The sequence below is a fragment of the Candoia aspera genome, chromosome 2, assembly GCF_035149785.1.
Source record: "Candoia aspera isolate rCanAsp1 chromosome 2, rCanAsp1.hap2, whole genome shotgun sequence".
NCBI classification, from domain to species: domain Eukaryota; kingdom Metazoa; phylum Chordata; class Lepidosauria; order Squamata; family Boidae; genus Candoia; species Candoia aspera.
In genome coordinates, this window is record NC_086154.1 from 351,095 (window position 1) to 370,807 (window position 19,713).

The window sequence follows — 19,713 nt, forward strand, 5'->3', positions numbered from 1 at the left end:
ACAGAAACAAATTTAAAATTCAATACAAGCTATAAATCATCCATTAAACATAAATAAAAATAAAAGATAAGAATATAAAGTACAGTAAAACCCATATGGCAGCGAGGATCTACTTTAGTCTGTGAATATATGAGGGGCCATTCTAGGGTGCCAGCAGTTAATGCAGCTCTTACCAAGCTCCCTGAACTTTGCTTGGACACGTTTTTACCAGTCCTTGTGACATGCTACTGTCATTCAGGTGACTCAAGTGGTGGTCCTCAAAGCCAAATTTCTCCTGCTGCCACCACTCGCAGGCCAGTTGCTGACTTGTCACATTTTACCTTCCCTCTCGGGTCATTCTCCGTGGACAGCAGTGGATGATGGTGGTGCCGTCTGAGCCCCCAGAGTCCTGAGCTTCCTCCCAGAGGTATTTCAAGCCTCTTGTGATGTATTCTGTAGCTGTTCTTTGTAGCGTGAGTTGCACCCATGGCAAGGAGGTGCAACGGTCAGTGGACTTGAGCAGAAAGTCGTTCTGTCACCTCCGTGCTCCTGGAGACAGCGCCCTGCGTGGGCCGATGAGCTCAGTGACCCGCATCTTTTGGTTCGCCTGGGTGATCAAAGCGTTGCTCCTGCTGCCGTTACGGATGCACCATCTCGTCTCCCATCTGGCAGGGGCTCTTCCCCCGAGTGCTCTGAGCCTGCTTTATCTGGAAGGGACCGGGACGGTTTCTGCGTTGCTGCAGGGACAGTCTCTCTTCTGGGCCTCTTCTGGGCATCAGGACTCATGCCTTAGTTTGTCTTCCTTGGGGGGAGTTGATTTGACGGCTTCTGGTGCAGAACCTCCTTTCTTTGAACCGATTGGTAGGGCTGTTCGCTGCTCCAGTCCTTTTTTGAGTTTTTATGTAAAGGCTCCTGCAAGCACGTGTTTGTGGCAAACAGGCGCTGGGTTGCTTTCGGGCAGGAAGACAAATTCGCCACAAGCATGGCAGACCCCCGTCCCTGCGTCTTCGCCTTTCCTTCTTTGAGCGTCACAAACGTCGTCTCCTTTCTTTCTCTGACTAAAAACAAACTCTTACCTTATGGGAAAATTGGTTAGGGAGTCTCCTGCTGAACTCACCTGGGACACTCCCCTTAGCTCACTCCGTCTTCGCTCAGGTTGACGGGCGGGGCTGGTTCTGACAGGCAGAGGAGAAGCTTCCCCAGATGCGTTATTTGGCCCAGCTGTGTTGCCTCACCTCAGCTCCAAGTGGCCTTTCTCTAGTAGGGGAGCCGCTCTGGCCCCCAAACCATGTTGGTTGCTCCCTCTGGACCTCCTCCTGATCCACACTGCCCGCTCCGGGAGGCCGTGGCTGACTTCTGGCCAGGCAGTTGCTCATCCGTCTCGCCTGCTCTGGCTGGCAACGATCACTGGCACAGTTCCTGGCAAGCCTCTCCCAGCTCTTTCTGGAGCTGCTGGGAGCGTAGAACCATCGGCACAAAAGGAAGGAAATCGTTCCCCAAGTGCCAGCAGAACTCCCCGTTGCACACTTTTTTGTGTGATACCCAGAAAGGCTGATTATCTGGGAAGGGAACGTGGCAAGAGGGAGAATTAGCCACCTGTGCCCGCAAGAGGGAGGCTGGGATGTGTGGCTGAGTGTTTGGGGCAGGAGAGGGTATGTGGCTCCTGTGGCAGGAAGTTGCCCAATCGGAGAGGGTGTGTTGCTTGGAGGGGGGGGTGGATTCACCTCTGGGGGGAGGAAGAACTGCCCTAGCCCTCAGGGAGCTGCCTCCCAGGGGAGGCAGTGAGTCCTGGGCCCTCTGCTCCACGGTCGAGGGGTGCTTCTGCAGGCTGGGCCTGGCACTACCAGTGGGTGCTTCTGTGGGCTGGGCCAAGGGCACCACCAGTGGGGCACTCTGAGGCTGGCTCTGGGCCTCTCTTGCAGAAGGTGGGCTGCTGGTGGGCAAAGCTGGATGCTGCTGGATGGCAGGTTTGGCTGCCCATTCCTCACTTGGCCCTGGTCCGCCCAGGGAAGAAGCTGAGCTCTGGGGCTTGCCTTCTGGGGCTCTGGTGGAAGAGGGTCCTGATCCCACAGGGTCTGTTTTGAGCTGGAGCTTCGCTTGAAATGCTGGGGGGGGGGGGCTGGTGTACCGTCCGAAGAGGCTTTGCGTGGAGCCAAAGGGATGTAGGGATGATGCTCACAGTGCTCAAAGCCTGTCTGCATAAGGAAAGGTGGCCTTTGAAGGGGTGGGGGTAGAGGGCAACCACCAGGATTCCTTCTGCTCCTTCCTGCCTCCCCGGGAGCAGCACAGTTCCCGCCGGTCATGTGATTGCACGCCGCTTTGCAAAATATCCGGAGAGGAAGCTGTGGGAGTCTGGGTGGGGGCTAATGAGGAAGTCTTTAGGGCGAGACTGTGCAGCCCAGCATCCTGGGGATTTGGGGAGTCTGGCTGCCACGTTAACCCCCCCTTCTTTTTCTGCTCCCCACTCTCTGAAGACTGCAGAAGTCCAGACAGCTCTTCGCTCAGCTCCTCTTCCCCCCTGCGGGGCCCGGGGCCCTCCCCCCCACCTGAGCCTCCCACTCCTCTGCACCCTTCCATGATTGGCTCAGCCATGACCACCTCCATCAGCGGACTGGGGTCTCCCTTCCCGGTCATCAGCTCCTCCATGGGCTCTCCAGGCCTCCCGGCCACCCCCTCCATTGGCTACGGGCCAGTCAGCAGCCCCCAAGTAAGCAGGGGCGGAGATGGTGGGGGGAGTGGGAGACTTTGGCCCCCAAACTGAGCTCAGGGGAACGGCCCCGGGTCAGATGCTCCTCTGCCCTCCCAGATCAACTCCACGGTGAACCTGTCGGGCCTCCATTCGGTCAGCAGCTCGGACGACGTCAAGCCTCCTGTGGGCATGAGGGTTATGCCAGGCCACCCCCACGGCGGCATGGTGCCTGGGAAGCGGCTGTGCGCCATCTGTGGGGACCGGTCATCGGGTATGTGGGGCCAGGGTTGCCCTCCTGGGAGGGTGAAACAAAACGGGGTCTTGGGGGGGCGTCCCTGGACTGGCAGGGAGACTGGCAGGAGGGCAGAGAAGATGGGGGGCAGCACCGGGCCCAGGTCAGCCCTCTGTCCCCCCCCAGGGAAGCACTACGGGGTGTACAGCTGCGAGGGCTGTAAGGGCTTCTTCAAGCGCACCATCCGGAAGGACCTCACCTACACCTGCCGGGACAACAAGGACTGCACCGTCGACAAGCGCCAGCGGAACCGGTGCCAGTACTGCCGCTACCAGAAGTGCCTGGCCACCGGCATGAAGCGCGAAGGTAGTGGGGGCCGGGGTCTGGCATCCCAGGGACCCCTGTGGCAGGTCTGGGGGGGGAGGGGGAGGGGGAGGGGCGCTCCGCTTCCTCATGCTCCGGGGAGGGAAATCCTGCGCCCCTCCTCGGGGGAGGGGCGGCTCCGCCCCGCCCTTCCGGCGCCCCAACCCCACGTGCGGTGCAGCCGTGCAGGAGGAGCGCCAGCGGGGCAAGGACAAGGATGGGGAGGCCGACCCAGCTGGGGGAGGCGCCAACGAGGAGATGCCCGTGGAGAAGATCCTGCAGGCCGAGCTCGCCGTGGAGCAGAAGTCGGACCAGGGCGTCGACGGAGCTGGCACGGGGGGCAGCTCGGTGAGTTGGGGAAGGGGAGCAGCGGGACCGGAGCGGTTCCTCCACCGCCCCACCGACAGAGATGAGGTAAGGGGGCTGGGGGGGGTGGGGGGGTGGGGTGGGCGGAGGGGCCGGGCCTCGGGGGCCGCTCGGAAGGGGCCCTGGCGTGGCAAGGGGGGCCACTGGTGGAAGCGTCCTCCACCCCACCCCCGCCTGCCCTGTCGCCCACCTCTCCTGCAGCCCAACGACCCGGTGACCAACATCTGTCAGGCTGCGGACAAGCAGCTGTTCACCCTGGTGGAGTGGGCCAAGCGCATCCCCCACTTCTCGGAGCTGCCCCTTGACGACCAAGTCATCCTCCTCCGGGCCGGTAAGTGTCAGGTCGGCCTGGCCTGGCCTTCAGCCTGCCTCCCTGGCCTCTCTCTCACGGCAGTCTCCTTTCTCTGCAGGCTGGAATGAGCTGCTGATCGCCTCTTTCTCCCACCGGTCCATTTCGGTGAAAGACGGGATTCTCCTGGCCACGGGGCTCCACGTTCATCGCAACAGCGCCCACAGTGCTGGCGTGGGAGCCATCTTTGATAGGTGTGGGGTGGGCATCCGTGGCCCTGGCTTTGCGCTAGGGAGTCTGGGGAGGTGGTGCCCCTTCTGCGCTGGTCCAGGGGCAGTGGGCGCAGCCCTGACAAGGGGACTGGGCCCGCTGGCATGGGAGCCCCCTCCTCCCCCTGGTCCTGAGGGGTTCACTGAGGCCAGGCTTTCCTGCTCTCCCAGGGTGCTGACCGAGCTGGTGTCCAAGATGCGGGACATGCGGATGGACAAGACGGAGCTGGGCTGCCTCCGGGCCATCATCCTCTTCAACCCAGGTGGGCAGAGGGCGGGCGCCTTTCCTCTTCCCCTTCCACCCCAACGGTACCCCGAGGAGGCGCTGCCCCTCCCCCAGCAGAAGCCCCCCGCGATCGGCTCCTCTCTGCCTCCAGACGCCAAAGGGCTTTCCAACCCCGGGGAGGTGGAGCTGCTGCGCGAGAAGGTCTACGCCTCGCTGGAGTCCTACTGCAAGCAGAAGTACCCAGATCAGCAGGGCAGGTATGGCCGCCAGGGAGGGTAGCTCCTGCACCGGGGCAGCAGGGCATGGGGGCACCCGGCCCACCTCCTCCCTCCGCTGGACCGGGCCAAGGCCATATTGGGGTTCGGAGGTTTCAGGGGAGACGAGAGAGTGAAGCGCCCACCAGCCAGAGCTTGGGTGGCTGTGCTTGGCCCAGCTATGCCCTGGGAGTTGGGCAGAGGGGAGCCCCGGGCCCCGGCCTGTTTTTAAGATCCAGTCTTGGTAAACTGCTGCATTGACGGCTGCCCCCAGAGCCGCCAAGGCCGGATGTGGCATTGGGACCCAGGAGAAGGCCCCTGCCTCCGCGCGGGCCTGCAGGTGCTCTTTCGGCAGGGGGGTTAAAGCTTCTGCCCCCCAGGCGTTAGTGCGCTCAGAGCCAGGCCGGGGGGGAACCGTCCCTCGCCCACACCGAGGGCCTGAAATGCCCCCCAGGTTCGCCAAGCTGCTGCTGCGTCTCCCGGCTCTGCGGTCCATCGGCTTGAAGTGCCTGGAGCACCTCTTCTTCTTCAAGCTGATCGGAGACACCCCCATCGACACCTTCCTCATGGAGATGCTGGAAGCCCCTCACCAGATGTCCTGACCCCCCCGAGGGCCGGAGGACTGCTGCAGAGAAGGCCGGGGGCCCGCCCTGGGCGCAGTGTTCAAGCAGGGGGTTGTACTTCCCAGCAGCTGCATGGTGGGAGCAGCCCCCTCTCCCTGGCTTTGCCTCAATTGTGGACATCCTTCTTTGCCAGCCTCAGTGCAGTGGGGGGTCCCCCAGCCCGATCAGTTTGCAAGACAAGGTTCTGGGCTTGCGGGGGGGAACATACTGGGGCTCCTTTCTTTCCTGCTGGGGGCGCAGCAAAGGCACCTTTTCCCTTCCCTCCCTCTGTCCCTCTCTGGTTTGCAGACTGGGAGGAACCAGCCCCCTTCGTGCCACCCTGCCCCCACCCCCAAGGAGGCTGTTATGAAGTGGGTTTCTGGTAGCCCAATTACGGTTCTCAAGTGGTTCCTGTCTCTTGGGGGGCTCCTTTGAGGCTCCCCCCTTTTGGCTTAGCACTTTGGCCCTCATCTATGCAAGGGGTATGGCATTTGGGGGGGCAAAGAATGCCCCTGTGCCAGACTGTCTGCTTGTCCCCCCCCCACACACACAAGGCCCTTTGTGTAGAGGGACCTCTCTGGCCCTGCATCCTTGGCATGCCCAGTGGCTGGAGTGTCCCCCACCCCAAGGCCCTGGAGGGTGCAGGGGTCTGTCCTGAACGCAGCTGAATTGAAGGACCGTCCCCCGCCCCCAGTTGCAGATGCCCTCCCCTTCTGCTCCAAGCATGTCCTTGGCAAGGGCTGGGGGGCGGAGGGGGGTGGTCCCCCTCCCCCCCCACCGCATGCCCATAACCATCTTGCTGCTGTTTCTTTCCCACTCCATTTATGTGACCTCTGGTAATCCTGTTCCCCGAATAACAGCTTTTGGAATATGTTGGTTTAATAAGCCTGCTTTTTTCAAAGGGTGAATCGTTTGCCCCCTCGGCTGCCCCTTCCCGCTTTCTGTTTCTTTTCCTTCCCCCCATTTAACTTGTTTGGGCGTCTGGGGCACTGCTCTTTGCTACCACCTTTCCCTGAATCAGGAGTGCAGAACCTCTGAGTGTGTTCAGAGTGCCAGGCTGTGATGTCACCAGAGGACGCCTGGCCATTCCTGAAGAGACTGACTTCTGGCTCCCTGGGTGGTCGAAGGCCCGGGATGTCCTTGGGTGCAATGTTGTGTTCCCTCCCTGAGGACTCCAGTGGTGGCCACATCTGCTGGAAGTGGGCTGCCGGGTTCTCCACCCCCTTCAGACTGCATTCCCACAGCCTGCCAGCCAGACCGACAGCCACCTCTGTGCAGCGGACTAAGTTGCATTAGTTTCGAATCATAGTTAGGCTCTTCTGTGGCTTCTGCTCAACCAGGTTAATAAAACACAGCTGTTGTGTTTGCATTACATACCATGCAAATAAACCATGTATTCTGGTTTAAGATCACAGTCTGGTTTCTCTCATGGGCCAAAGGGCCCCCCCAAGACAGCTGGTTCTTTGCTCCTCATGAGAAGTTCCAGTTATTTCCCCCCTGCAGTTCCTCCCTTGCCCACCGGGGGGGGCAACCAAACCCTTGCTTGGGCAGGGGGAGCAGTAGGCTCCATGGGGGAGAGAATCCCCTCTGCCCCCCCCAGCAAACCCATCAGCTGGTTAGATGCCTGGCAGCCCCCAGCCACTGCTTGGCCTTCCTGCCCTCCCAAACTTGCAGCACTGGAACGTTGTGGGGGTGGGGCCACGATACGGAGCCAGGGCCTCTGGGCGTGTGCAGAGCATCTCTCGGCTCTCAGCCTCCCACAGGCCAGTTCCAGGGATTCGGGCTGGGGCCTGGCTTCTCCTTTAGGGTGCTAAAGAAGTCGGGGCACTTCTCATCCCGTCGCCAGCTGAGAGCAGGTCGGTTTTCTGCGAGGCCGCCTCTCTGCCCCTCCCCGGAGGTTTTCCGGGTGCCATCGGCTGGAGAGGGCGCTCCCCCCCCCCACCAGCCGTGGCCGGGACTGACCCCCGGGCCGGCGGCGCTGCGGTCCGCCTCCCCCGGGGCTTCACGCTGGCCCTGCGTGGTGCTCCGGCCCTCCCGCCGCGGCCCCTTTTCAGCCGGAGGCGTACCAAAGGGCCTTGTGCCCACCGTGCCTGGCAGCCCGCAGAGGCCGAGCCGAGCCGCCGGAAAGGGCCGTTTCTGGCCCCGACGCTGACTCCGCTGGCCGGCAGGGAGGCGAACGCGAAGGCTGGGCTGAGCCTCGGGCCGGCCTCCTGAGCACGTGCAAAGCGCTGGCGCCCGCAGATCGGAGCGGGAGAGACGAGGCCGGCCGTGTAGCCTCGCCCGGGCAGCAGCTGCTGTCCCCGAAACGCTTCTCCGCCCGCCCGTGGCGAGTCTCCGTTCCTGGCAGGGCGGCGGCTCTGCGGCTTGGCCCCGCCGCGCCCGCAGCCCAGAATAGCCGGGCGCCTCGGCCGCATCCCGAAGGCGCATTCCTGGCCGTCCAGCTGGGACTCCACCCGGGGCGCCAGCGAAGGGGGGCCGCGGGAGCGCAGCCCCTTTGGAAGAAGCGGAGGAAGGCTCCGCTCTGGGGATCTCCCGTCGGCCCCTTTTCCCCCGGTCCCCACCCTGCGGAGCATTCCCGACTTTCTGGCACAGAGGGCGCGCCCAACGCGTCTGGGGAACCGGGCGCACTTATTTGAGGAGCAAAGGTGTTCTGCACGTGCTCAGAGGTGCTGGTGCTGAAGGTAAAGGAACGCCTCATGCTGGACGCGGGAGACGGGCCCACGGGCAGGATCAGAGCCGCCACGGCCCCCTTGGGACTGCTGCCCCCCACCATTCCACTGTAGTTCCTCTCTGCCTCCAGAACCCAAATCACCGCTTCTTCGTGGTTCTGCCATCCCTGAGCTTGTTGTTTGTCCTGCCTCTGGAAGGTGTCTTGGGGGGGCTCTGAAGCCCATTTGCTGGAAGAGGCCCCCTTGGGGCCATGGAGCCAGGATGGGACCCTCCTGTTTCCCTCCCCCCACCGCCCCCAGGGGCAGGCAGAGGAAGTGCGGTGGTATTTTCCAAAGAGCTGAGAAATGGGAGGCCCTTCCCAAGGAGCTGGGCATTTGGGTGTCTGGCCACACCTTTGCCAGCTGACAGGCCCTGCTCCCTTGGTCTTTGCAGGTTGATGCTTCCAAGAGGGGGCAAAGGAATAAGGACTTTCTGGGGGGGGGGGGGAATGCCCTCTCATGTCCACCTGGTGGGTGAAGGAGCCCCCCCTTAAGACAGAGGCAAGCTCTTCCTCTGCGGCAGAGGCAGTCTGGACAGAGCTCAGGAACAAGAGGAGGGGCCCGGGCAGGGCTCTTGCTCGGCCGGATCCTAGGAAGAAAGGCTGCAATTAACCAGGGTGGAGTGGGAAGGCCGAGGGCACCCCACCCACCCCAAAGCTGGTCCCTCAAGCGAGGGCCTCCCTGCTTCGCCTGCAGCCATGCCACCAGGTTTGCCGTGCCCGTCTCCCAAAGACAGGGCCCCCACCCAGGGCCTTTTACAGCCTCCTCCCTCTTCACAGTAAGAGGTGCAGGACTGGCACAGGTCTTGCCTGGGGTCCCCTGGATGAAGCATTGATACATGTTTGTGTGAACAGCCCTGACTCTGGAATGTCCGTGGGCTCCTTTCTCACACCCTGAACATGCACTGGTCCTTGCAAACAAGGATGGCCGCCTCTGGCCGCCCAGCCTGGCTGGGGAGCTTCCGAGAGACCTGCCAGGGCTGGGCTGGGCTGGGCTGGGCTGGGCCAGGCTCCACAAGGGCATGTTGAAGCTCAGGACTCAGACTGGAGACAGTGTGTGGCTCCTTTTACTGAGGCTGGAAGGGGAGCTTGGAAATGGGTGGGCTGGTTGAGTCGTGTACCTGCAGAAAAAGCTGATGCAGTCCCAACAATGAAGCCATCCATACCAATAATGCTGAATAAACTTGATATGGATGGCTTCATTGTTGGGATTGCATCAGCTTTTTCTGCAGCTGAATCACAGCTTTGGCTCATGTTCAGCTTGTGATCCTCCCAGACCCTTTCTGCAGGTACAGCAGGCCAGTATGCCCCCCTGTCCTAAACACCTGCCATTGTTTGTTTTTGCTTTGTTTGGGGCTTAAACGTGTTGTCTGAATCCAACAAATTAATACAGTGTATGGGAAGCTCAGAAAACGGTTAAGCATTTTGCGGAAGGCCAGCCTGATGGCAATGGCGGTGGTGGGGCTGTGTCTGCAGCAGCTGGCCAAAGCCCCAGGAGGTGAGGGGCAGAATTGCTTCCCTTCTGGAAAAGTCTGGAAAGGCCTAGAGACCCGACTCCCTGTGAGTGGGGCCCGATCCAGGCGGGGATCCAATGCAGGGGGAGGAGGGGCTCCTCAGGGCACAGGAAGGGGACCAAGAGGGCGGGCCCCTCAGTGCTACTCTGAAGGGAGAGTTATGGCTTATTTTGTCTTGGGGATCCAGCCAGTGGTGGGTTATGCTCTAAACCAGGGTTTAAGCAAGTGCATTGTGCGAAGGCAGCCTTTGCCTCCACACCTCTCCTGCTGCTGGGTGGGGGTCTGGCTGGGGATTGTGGCGGGGCTGGTCCTTGGGAGTGGGAAGGGGGCTGTTCTCCTGCTGCTGCTTCCAGTGACAGCCTTGCCTGCCCTGGCTGGGATTCCCCTCCCAGCACCTGCTAGCAGCTTCTGGAAAGCCGGGGCATTGCACCTGCAGCCTTCCCTGTGCAAACGGGACGATGCCCAGTGCCCTTCAAAGCGCAAGCCTGAGGTCCCTCTTGTGTTTGGAATCCAGGACACGTTAGGAGCGCAATTTCAACTTCCAGAGGCTCTTCCCCCACCCCCATGGAGCCCCCTCTAAGCCTGGAAGGATCTCTTGGCCCAGCCCCCACCCTGCTTGCCCAGCCCTCCTGCACCCGCTCTGCAGCGCAGCGCAGGACAGGACAGGAAGGCGGCCGGCTAATTACGGCCTCCTAATTACAGTGTCTTTTCTGGACTCCTGGCTCAGCTGGAGGGGGAGGGAGGTTGGACGGCCGGCCAAGGAGAGCAGCGCTGTTCACCGGGCCAGGCGTGTCTGCATCATCCTGCGGCCAGCGCAGGCCAGCAGTGTGGAGGAGGTGCTGCACCAGGCGCTGTATAGTGCAGAGCAGGCAGCAATAATGCCCGGGGGGTGGGGTGGGAGATTCCTGGCTGCCCTTTGAAAAATGTGGCCCTTGTGGTGGGGGGAGATGCCCTTGTGGGGCAGCAGCAAAGGTGCGTATGTGCACACGCAGGTGCAGCTGCAGCTGCAGGAAACAACTGTGAGCAAGTCGGCGCCCTTGTGACCTGTGGAACTCACTGCCCCCAAACTGGCAAAGGTGCCAACGGCTTGGATGGGTGTAAAAGGGGGCTGAAAACTCCTGCAGGTCGAGGCCCAAAGTTCCCACATGGTGGGGGGGGCAGCCAGTCTGTGAAAGCCGATTCAGGGGCAGGTCCCTCCAGTGCCCAAGGGGCACCTGTAGGCCCAGGGGAGGAGCCCACACCTGGGGGTCCAGCAGGGCGTTCTCTTGTGGGGCCAGCTGGGGGGCACAGATTGTGTCTGCTGTTTGGAAGCCCTGCCTGCAGCACTCTCTGGGGCTCTTCAACCCCCTCAGCAGATTCCCCCAAAACAGAGCAGCCGCACAGCTAAACCCCAGCGCCCCGTCCTTGGGGCAGCAGGCCCATGATCTTTGGGGCAGCCCCTCTTGCTGGAGGGAGACGCACCCCTCCCTCCCCAAGTCCAGGCTGCCGCTCCTCTGCTCCTCTCTGCCTGCTTTCGGGGCCCAGAAAAGCGTGGCCCTCTCCCCGTCCCCTTCCCTTCCCTCTTGCTTCCCTCTTGCTGCAGGACTCGCTTTCTGCTCCTCCGATCCCGATCCCCTGGCAGCCTGCCCTGTGCTTTTTCCAGCCTGCTGCTCCTGCTGGTGAAAGGGAGTGAGGGGGGCAGGCCCAAGTCTCCCTGCCCCCAGCCCCCCTCCATGCCCGGGACGGGCTGTTGCAAGACACGCAGGAGACAAGCCTCAAGCGGAGCCCCAGCCTTTGCTCAGTGGGACTTTCTGGTGCTTCTGTGGTCAGCCCAGCTGCACCTGCTCACATCCTTTCTCCACAGGCTGGAGTGGGGGGGCTGGCCCGGGGGTGGTGGTGGTCTTCAGAAGAAGCTCTGGCTTTGCCCCAAAACTCGAGGGGAGACGCCTCTGCCGGCACCTGCATCTGATGTAGGTGAGTGAAACAGGCCTCTTTCCCTGGTTCTCACACCTACACAGCTGGGGGCTCTCCTCCCCCAAAACCAGGGCCCTCCAGCTGGGTTGGACTACAGCTCCCACAATTCCCTGCCAGCATGGCCACACAGACTAGCAGCCCAGCCGGCTGGGGATGTTGCTTGGATGTGGTGGGGGAGTGCTGGGCATGGAAAGGCCTTGCAGATCCTCGTGTCTCCCAGGAGGTCAGGGCCCCAGGACTGGGGGCGGCTCTGGGGGATTCCTGCCATGGAACCTCCGAGGAACTCCCTGCTGCCTGTGGCTCCACCCCAGGGCTGCAACTAGCAGGAGGCAAGTGGGGCATGTGCCCTGGGCGCCGCATGGGGGGGGGGTGCCAAAATGAGCACTGGGGGGGGGGCGCCAAAACGGATGTGGAATCCATGTTTGCCCTGGGTGACACAGACCCTAGTTGCGGCCCTGCTCCACCCTGGCATTAACACCTCTGTAAAGATGAATCTCTTGATGGCTTGTAATGGGTAGATGAATGTGGATCTGGTACTGTAGTTAACAAGCCTCACTAGACTGTGCCCCACAAGAGGGAGGGGTGAGGCTGGAGAGCCTCCTTACTCTGAAATGAGGAGCAGGAAACTGCCATCCATTTCAACTTGGGGGTCCCAAGGAACCTGTCAGCCTTTATGACCTTTGGATCCCGGGGCAGGGGGGGGGGGGCGGTGGCAGGCTGGGCCTGGCCGCAGGCAGGAGCAAATGCGTGGTGCCTTTTGGGGGTCCATGGCAGGGGGTCAGTAGGTGCCAACCAGCTCCTTTATCTAGCCTTCCCCTGGGGTGGCCCAAAGAATCGACCAGGAAAGACAGCATGTAAAGAAGAAAGAGCTTTCCCCTCATCTGGAGGGTCCTTTCAGGGCCGGCCAGGGCAGAGGAGAGGGGCCCAGCCCCGGGGGAGGGAGCGTCTTTGCTGCGTCGAGTGAAGGCGCTACCCCGGCCGGCATTAAGTACGCCGGTTGGATCCTGTGCAGAGCCGCTCGAAGCTGGGCTCCGGACCGGGAAGGGAGGCGCGGCCAGGGCGGAGGGGAGGCGGCCCCGCGTGAAGGTGGCTGGCAGGGCGGCGAGGGGGCGGTCAGGCCAGGGCGGCCGCTGGGGGTTGGGGCGGGGCGGGGGCCGTCCAGGCCGGCCCAGAGGCAGGAGGGCCGGACGGTGAGCCAGGCTGCCTGGGGCCGCGCCGGAGCGAGAGAGCCGCCGCTGCCCCTGCGCTCCTCTCCAGACGACGCCTGCTGCCCCGTCCCGACGGGAAGCCGGCCCGGTCGCCCTCTCCGAGGCTCGCGTCGCCGCTGGTGGCCATGGAGCTCGCCCGGCTGCTGCTGCTGCTGCTGCTGCTGCTGCTGCCGCCGCCGCCGTCCTGCCTGGGCGCCCAAGCAGGTAAGCGCGGCGCGCCCTCGGACTGCCCGCCTTCCCGCTGCCGTGGCGCCCAGGTCCTGGAGGCGGCCGGCGAGGCGGGACGCAGGCGCTGCCCGCGGGTAAGGTTGGGGTCTTCGCCCGAGAGCCTCGCCCTGACCCCCCGCAGCCCCGCGCCACTGCCGCTGCCTTCTCCCGGCGAGACGCTGCCACGAGGCGCCCTCGACTCTCCGGCCCGGGAACCTGCGGCAGGTCTCTTGCGCTGGCCGGAGATGGGCGCTGCGGGGAGCTGCCAGGCTGGGAGGGCTAGAAACGCTTGAAGGAGACGCGAGCGGCGGGCCCTTGGCTTGCGGGTAGAAGCCCCGTTGCGATGCGTTCCAGTCTCGCGGGGGTGGGGGGGCTTAATTGGCGGCTGCTGCGCGTCGAGGTGCCAGGCGCTGCACTCCCACCTCCAGCAGGTGGCGGGCGCGTGTCCGACGGCCGCCGCCACGTGGTGAGGTGCCTCCCGCGGGTCGCTCGCCTTCCTTGCCCCGCATCGTGCGCTCCTTCGCCGTCGGGGGAACGGGAGCAGGCGGCAGAGACCGGGGAGGGAAGCCAGAAGCGGTGGAGGCGCGGACGCCGCTGCAGGGCGGCGTGGAGCCGGTCCGGGCGAGCGCCTTCTCCGCCCCAAGAGAGGGCGCGCAAACAGCTGAGGTCGTCCGGCTTTGGGGGACCGCCCGGCCGCTGCCGGCCCTGGACGGAAGGAACGGGAGGGCAGCGGCGCCGCAGCTTCTGCCCTTCGGGGAGCGGGACCGGAGCGACGAGGCAGATCAAGATCGGCGCGGGGCCGGGCTGCCGGTGCGCCCCCTCCGCCTCCGGCCAGCCTCGCCTCGCCTTCCCTCCCCGCTGCGGCGCGGCGCTGCCCAGACAGGACGGCCTTTGTGCATGGGAACAGTGGGCGAGTGTGCGCGGCGCTGCCGCCGTGGCGAGTTTGTTTGCCTTTGGGCGGCTGCACGAAGAGCGTCGTTGGCAGCCGCGCTCGCACCCACCCCAGAAGCCAGGCAGGATCGCCCCCTTTTCCGGGGTCTCCTTTGCCGGCGCCCAGAACTGGAGCGCCGCTCCCACCTTCCCTCCCGTCCTTCCCCCTCTGGGGCCGTTCGGGGACCCCACCGCGCCCGCCGACCCACTCCCCTCCCTGCTCGGAGAGGCAACATCCCGCTGCTCGGAACTGGCCATGGAAGTCGGGCGGCATCCCAAAGTACGCCTGGGGGTCGAGGGGGATCTGTGAGAGCCTCCTTCCCTGCGCTACCCGGAGCCCCCGGGACTCATTGCCACATGATATTCCCGTGGCCCATTCTTGCCCCTCGGTCGGCTTTCCTTTTGGGAAGATGGGGGGGGGGCAGCTAGGCAGGGGACCCTCCCTGAACTAGCCTGTGATGCTGGAGGGAGGAAGGATCCGGGCTTGGACTGGGGAGCTCCAAAGAAGGTTGGGAAGGTCTCCCCCATAGGTTGGAGGGTGACTGGCTCCCCTGGAGGGCCTTTATATGACCCGGGGTGGGGCCCATCCCCATGGAGAAAATCTTTCAGTGTGGTCGCTAAGGGTTGACACTGACTTGGGGGCACACAGTAACTGCCATCGCTTCTGCCTCCCATCGGGGAGGGGGGGGGAAGGATGGGAGCTGTAGTCCAGCATGCCCAGGAGGCTGCTTAGGCAGGAGGGGGAACAGAAGCCCGGCTGTTCCCCACCCCATCTCCTCCCACCCTCAAGGACTTGCCCACTGTCTCCCAGGACATGGTCCAGGGAGGCGACCTAGGCCTGGCAGGGGATGATGGGCAGGTGGGTGGGAATGTGGGTGAGGCAAAACAGGAGAGCATCTCTGCTTGTCTGCCGGACGGGTTGCCTCCCGCCCCAAGCCCGGAGCATGGTCTCTGGACTTTTCTCAGCATGTCCCGGAGTGTTGCTGCTTCTGGACTTACGTTGGGGTTCAAGTTCCCACTCAGAGCTCCCTGGATGACTTTGGGCCCAGCCAACTTCTCCCAGCTCAGCCTACCGCACAAGGCTATTGCCTGACCATGTATACATGCCACCTCGAGCTCTCAGAGAAAGGGGGAGATACAGGCAAAAGTAGGCAAGGAAGGCTTCTGTCCTCCTGAGCTTTAGGGGACCTTTCCTGTTGGGCTTCTGCCTGTTTTACACTCTGACAAGGCTCTAGTAGCCATCTTATGAGATCATTTTCACCAGCTGAGGTGTAGATGGCCCATCTCCCTCCCTCCCTCCCTCCCTCTCGTAGCTACGTTGCTGCTCCATCCCTTGTGCAAACAGGAACGGGGCAGATGCATTCAGGCCCAGCACACAGTTCAGGGGGCCGAGGAGCATCAGCCTCTATTAGCAGAGAGGGGGCCTGGCCCCTCCCTGCCAGCCCCAAGGGACTTCTCTTGGCAGGATGCGTTCCCATTTCTGGCTCTGTGGAAGCTCTACAAGGCTGGCCGTGTGTGTGAATAGCTGGCCCCTTCAGCAGGCGGGGGAGCTTTGGTGTGGGGGGGCTGACTGGCTGCCCCCCAGCTTCTGTGGGGAACTTTCCTGCATGCCTGCCCTTCTGGACTAGGGGCTCCTCTGCCCGAGTCCCCAGGCTGCACCAAAGAGTTTAAAAATAGCACGATAAACTATGCAAATATGTGAGAAATGAAGCTGCTGATCAGAAGATCCTTTCTTGCCTCTGCCACTCTGAGGAGACACGGGCACCTTTGCAGTTAACACCGAGCTCTTTGTCAGCAGGGGCGGGTGGGGCGGGGTGGGAGGAAGGAATGTTTTCCACCCTTGCTTCCAAGGGGAAACACAGCCCAAGTCAGCCCAGGGCAAACTGGAAGCTGTCATGCTGCGGGGGGACGGGACATACCCTCAGATGTCTCTGGCAAAGAGTCCTGTGTAACCCCCAACCTGTGAACAATACTAAGGAACACCTTAGTCAGGACAATCCCAGCTACAGCTGTCCACGGTGGTTCCCTCCCAAGTCCCAGGGCACTGGCGGAGAGAAGGTTTGCCAAGGTCATCTAGCCCAATCTGCGGCCATGCGGACACCTGCTCCTCTGCCCTCGCTGGGGCTGACTGAGGCTTGCCCCACGGCCAGCTCCTGTTCCTGGCCTGCCATGTGTGTTAAACTAGCAAAAAGGATTTTTCTCACCTTGGACATAACTGGTGAGCTATCGTTGTGATTATGGCTTGGATACATAAATGTGCCATTTGGGGAGGAAGAGGCAGCTAAAATAAGCAGACATAATCGATTGGTGAGCGAAACCTTTTTGGTGGGCAAGAAAGGGATGGAACAAGCATACACACACACACACACACACACACCCGCTGTTCCTGGGCAGGCACGGAGCCAGCCCACACATGTGTGTGCCCAGCTGCCAGGCTAGTCTGGATTGGGCACCTATTTCTGGCAGCTGGTGGGGCAGGAGGGGCTGCCTGCACACACGCTCAGATGGGCCTGTTCCCCCCTCCCCCTCGGCAGCCTTGAGGATCAAGAGCTATGCCAGGTGGAGCACTTTCTCCCCAAAGAAAAGCGGAGCCTAAACCAGGCCCCTGTGGCCATGGAAGAGAGCAGTGCAATCTGGAGGGGGCTCTCCTGCAGCCTGCAAGGGCAGTGGGGAGGGGGCCCGATTCCAAGCTGCCCCCTCCTGCTCCTGCAAGAGTGGCAGATGCAACACCCCGACTGCTCTGGGGGTGGCCCTGCCTAACAGGACTGGCTGGTGCCCTGGCAGATTGGAGGCTGCCTCCTCTTGTGGGGCTCCACATGAAGCAGAGTCCCCCTTTCAGGTGCAAGCAGAAACATCAGGGTTCCCATCTTTGCTCCCTTGGGCAGAATGCTTCAACTGCCATGAAAAGGCTCACTGTCCACCCCGGAGGCAGGTCCAAGGGCTCAAAGCCCACACACGCACAGACACGCGCACAGCGGGAAGGAGGAGGGAGGAGCTGCCTCTGGCCACAGCTGCCCCAATCCCAGGTCTGGCCGCTCGCCACGGGGGTCCCTCTGCACCCGCAGGGGGAGATCCCACCGGAGCATCGTCCCTTGGCTTCGCTGGCCTGGCTGGACATGGGGCGGCCCCAGCCTTGGTTTTCTGGAGAACAGCTGCGGAACGGACGTTCTGTGCAATGGGGTGCTGGGACTTCCTGGCGGGAGTTGGGAGATCATCTTTGCTGCCCCGGCTCAGAGGCTTCAGTGTCAAGCCTCGCTCCTGAGCAGTCCTACTCCGTAAACGTGACTGGCAACGGGGTGTGTGTGTGTGTGTGTGTGTCCTTTGGTGATACTGGGGAGGGGGCTTGTCAAGGGGGCTGCCTTGCCACCTTTTCAGACTGGCCCTGCTGCCCTCTACGGCCGTGCAAGGAAGAGCAGCGGAGCGCCACTGCCTCAACGTGGAGGGGATTGTGGAGGGCGAAGGACAGCCCGGCCAGGCGGGGAGCGCTGGGGCTGTGAGGGTCTCAGGCGGATGGCCTGGGCTAGATGACCTCGGCCATTCTGGGATTCCCGTGAAGGCACCTTCTTCCACCCAGTAGTATCTGGGGAGCGGGCCTCTTCTAGTGGCACCGTGGAAGCAGGTCCGAGAAGAAAGTGGAAGCCGCTGATGGGCACAGGTGCCCGGCCAAAACAGACCTGCCGGGCCAGGCACCTGGTGCCGCTGCCACCTGGGGGATGTGGGGGCCGCTGCTCAGGCAAGGCAGAAGGCGGGGCAGGCAGGCAGTTGCCCCAAGAGAGGGGATTTGGGGAAGGGGGGAAGGCAGAGGTGCCCACCCCTCAGCCAACCCTGGTCTCTCGGCCCCCTTTCCTCACAGCGGAGCCAGTTGACGTCTTGAAAGTGATGCAGCTGCAGAAGCAGCCTGAGGGGGTCCGTAAGACACCCAGCTTCTGCCCCCAGAGGCGCGCAGGATCGGGGCCAGAGACAGCCTTCCGCATATCCAGGCGGGCCCAGATCAGCGCCCCGACACGGCAGCTCTTCCCAGGTACCCCAGGCTGCGAGCGGGTGGGGAGGGGGCAGGGACGGTGTGGGGGTGTGCCTGGGGGTGGGCTTCTCCCAGGGGTCATCTTTTCACAAGCCCAGAAAATGGGGTCAATGAATAAACCAGGATTCAGTGAACCCCAATTGGTTGCCACTTTTACTGCTGCATCTGCGCACCAAGAATGGCCTCACTGGGTGAGCACCAACCTGCAGCCCTTCCCAAGGTGGAAGTAGCTCTTCCCAGTCCCCAACCCTGGGCTTCCCTGGGCAGCCATGTTCCCTTGCCAGGCCTGCTCCCCACCTCTTTTGGGTACAAGCCTCCAAACCTTGCATTGCAGATGCTTTCTGACCCCCCGCCCCCTGCCACCCACCCAAGTGCCGGAGTGGAAAAGGCTGTCCTGGGGCTCCCAAGCCAGGCACTGCTGCCTTGCACTCGGCAGCCGTAGCTGGGCTGGAACCACTGAACGCCCAGTTCTGGGGGGAGGGGGAGGCTGCTAGAGCCGCTATCAGAGAATCGCATCCCTCCAGATCTAGCTTGGCACCCAGCAGTTTCCGAATCTCTTCTGAGAACTGCCCGGGATGCCTGGAAGGGGCCACTTTTAGCAACCCCCCCTCAAAGGCCTGGCCAGCGGCTCGCCAGGGGAGGGGGTGGGTGGGGAGGGAGAGCCGGTCTCCCGAATTTCTGGGGGGATCCACACCCGTTAGGATTCCTCCCGAAGCTTCGGGAATGTCGGAGGTGCTGTGTCTAAAAGTAGAAACCACAAGGACTGGAAACTTGTGAGTGGTTCTGGTGAATGATTCTCTGCTTGCGGAGGCTTCCTCCAGGTGTTGGGCGCCTGCAACTGCCAGCAGTGGGGAGTTGCGGTTCGGCAGCCCAGGGGGGTGAGGTGGGGTCCCCACTTGGGCCCAGAGGAAGGGGAGAGGCAGCAGAGCCCCCCGCCTTTGCACTGGGCCCCGGACTACTCCTGGCTGCGGCCAAGCAGCCCTTCTCCAGGGGCGCAGCGGCTGGGGACCCTGCCAGCCCCCCCTGGCATGCTCCTCCCACTCTGCCCCCCGCCAGGAAAATTCCCCGAGGACTTCTCCATCATGGCACTGCTGAAAGCCCGGCCGGGCCTCCGGGCATTCCTGCTCTCCATCTACGACCAGCACGGCGTGCAGCAGCTGGGCGTGGAGCTGGGCCGCTCCCCCCTCTTCCTCTACCGGGACCAGGCCGGCCGCCCCGCACCCGAGGACTACCCCATCTTCCGTGGGGCCAACCTGGCTGATGGCAAGTGAGTGCCCCTCTGCCACCGGGGCATCGGGGGTGCTGCAAGGGCTGTGATCAGTCGGGGGGCAGGGAGGGGGCACCCCGTGGGCACCCTTTGGGCAGCGCCTCGAGGCCTTTCCGCAGGGCTGGAAATGCGGCAGCAAAGAAGCAATGGACAGGCGTTGCACCTGGACCGGGCTTCCCGCAGCCCTGACTGGGGACTCCTGCTTCTGCCCTCCGCCATCCCGCCCACCCCCCGGAAAGTGAGCCCTGTAGGCTGGAGGAGGCGGTCTCCCATTGGGACGGGCCTCCCTGCCGCCCCTTCCTGCCTGGGCGCCGGTCCTGGCGAAGGAAGAGCGGCCGCACCTCCGTCTCCGTCTCCGCAGCGGGCACCCGGTGAACAAGCGCGGCAAGCGTAGGAGAGAGAACCCGCCGGCTGCTCACGGCCCACCTGCGCGCCAGTCTGGAAGCACAATCCCCGCTCCCCCGGAGGGCTCTGGAGCGGCGGGCGGGCGAGCTGGACGGCCCTGCTTGAGGCGCGGAGTCGCTAAGAGGCAGGGGGTGTTCCTGCCCCCAAGAAATACTGAGCGGCGCGTTCCCACCCTGGGCAAGCCGGTGGCGCAGATAATCCTGTGGCAGCCCAGAAGCGGGTTGTGTTTCAG

At 63.0% G+C, this 19,713-nt stretch overlaps 2 protein-coding genes across 3 annotated transcripts in view; both read left to right on the forward strand.

The window, feature by feature from the left end:
* RXRB (retinoid X receptor beta) overlaps positions 1-19,713 on the forward strand; it is a 64,646-nt gene that overhangs the window by 1,281 nt on the left and 43,652 nt on the right. The window contains exons 2-10 of one of the 2 annotated variants that reach the window (XM_063296079.1): positions 2,454-2,686; positions 2,786-2,939; positions 3,087-3,266; positions 3,445-3,677; positions 3,831-3,960; positions 4,040-4,172; positions 4,359-4,450; positions 4,565-4,670; positions 5,122-5,275. In XM_063296079.1, coding sequence (XP_063152149.1) covers positions 2,454-2,686; positions 2,786-2,939; positions 3,087-3,266; positions 3,445-3,677; positions 3,831-3,960; positions 4,040-4,172; positions 4,359-4,450; positions 4,565-4,670; positions 5,122-5,269 — 1,409 coding nt within the window. In that variant the 3' untranslated portion in view covers positions 5,270-5,275. The remainder of the gene's footprint in view (positions 1-2,453; positions 2,687-2,785; positions 2,940-3,086; positions 3,267-3,444; positions 3,678-3,830; positions 3,961-4,039; positions 4,173-4,358; positions 4,451-4,564; positions 4,671-5,121; positions 5,276-19,713) is intronic. The other variant, XM_063296080.1, reaches the window with a different exon arrangement.
* The window catches only part of COL11A2 (collagen type XI alpha 2 chain), a 43,837-nt gene continuing 40,003 nt past the window's right edge, over positions 15,880-19,713 (forward strand). The window contains exons 1-4 of the mRNA XM_063296722.1: positions 15,880-16,006; positions 17,366-17,521; positions 17,642-17,809; positions 18,866-19,076. Coding sequence (XP_063152792.1) covers positions 15,880-16,006; positions 17,366-17,521; positions 17,642-17,809; positions 18,866-19,076 — 662 coding nt within the window. The remainder of the gene's footprint in view (positions 16,007-17,365; positions 17,522-17,641; positions 17,810-18,865; positions 19,077-19,713) is intronic.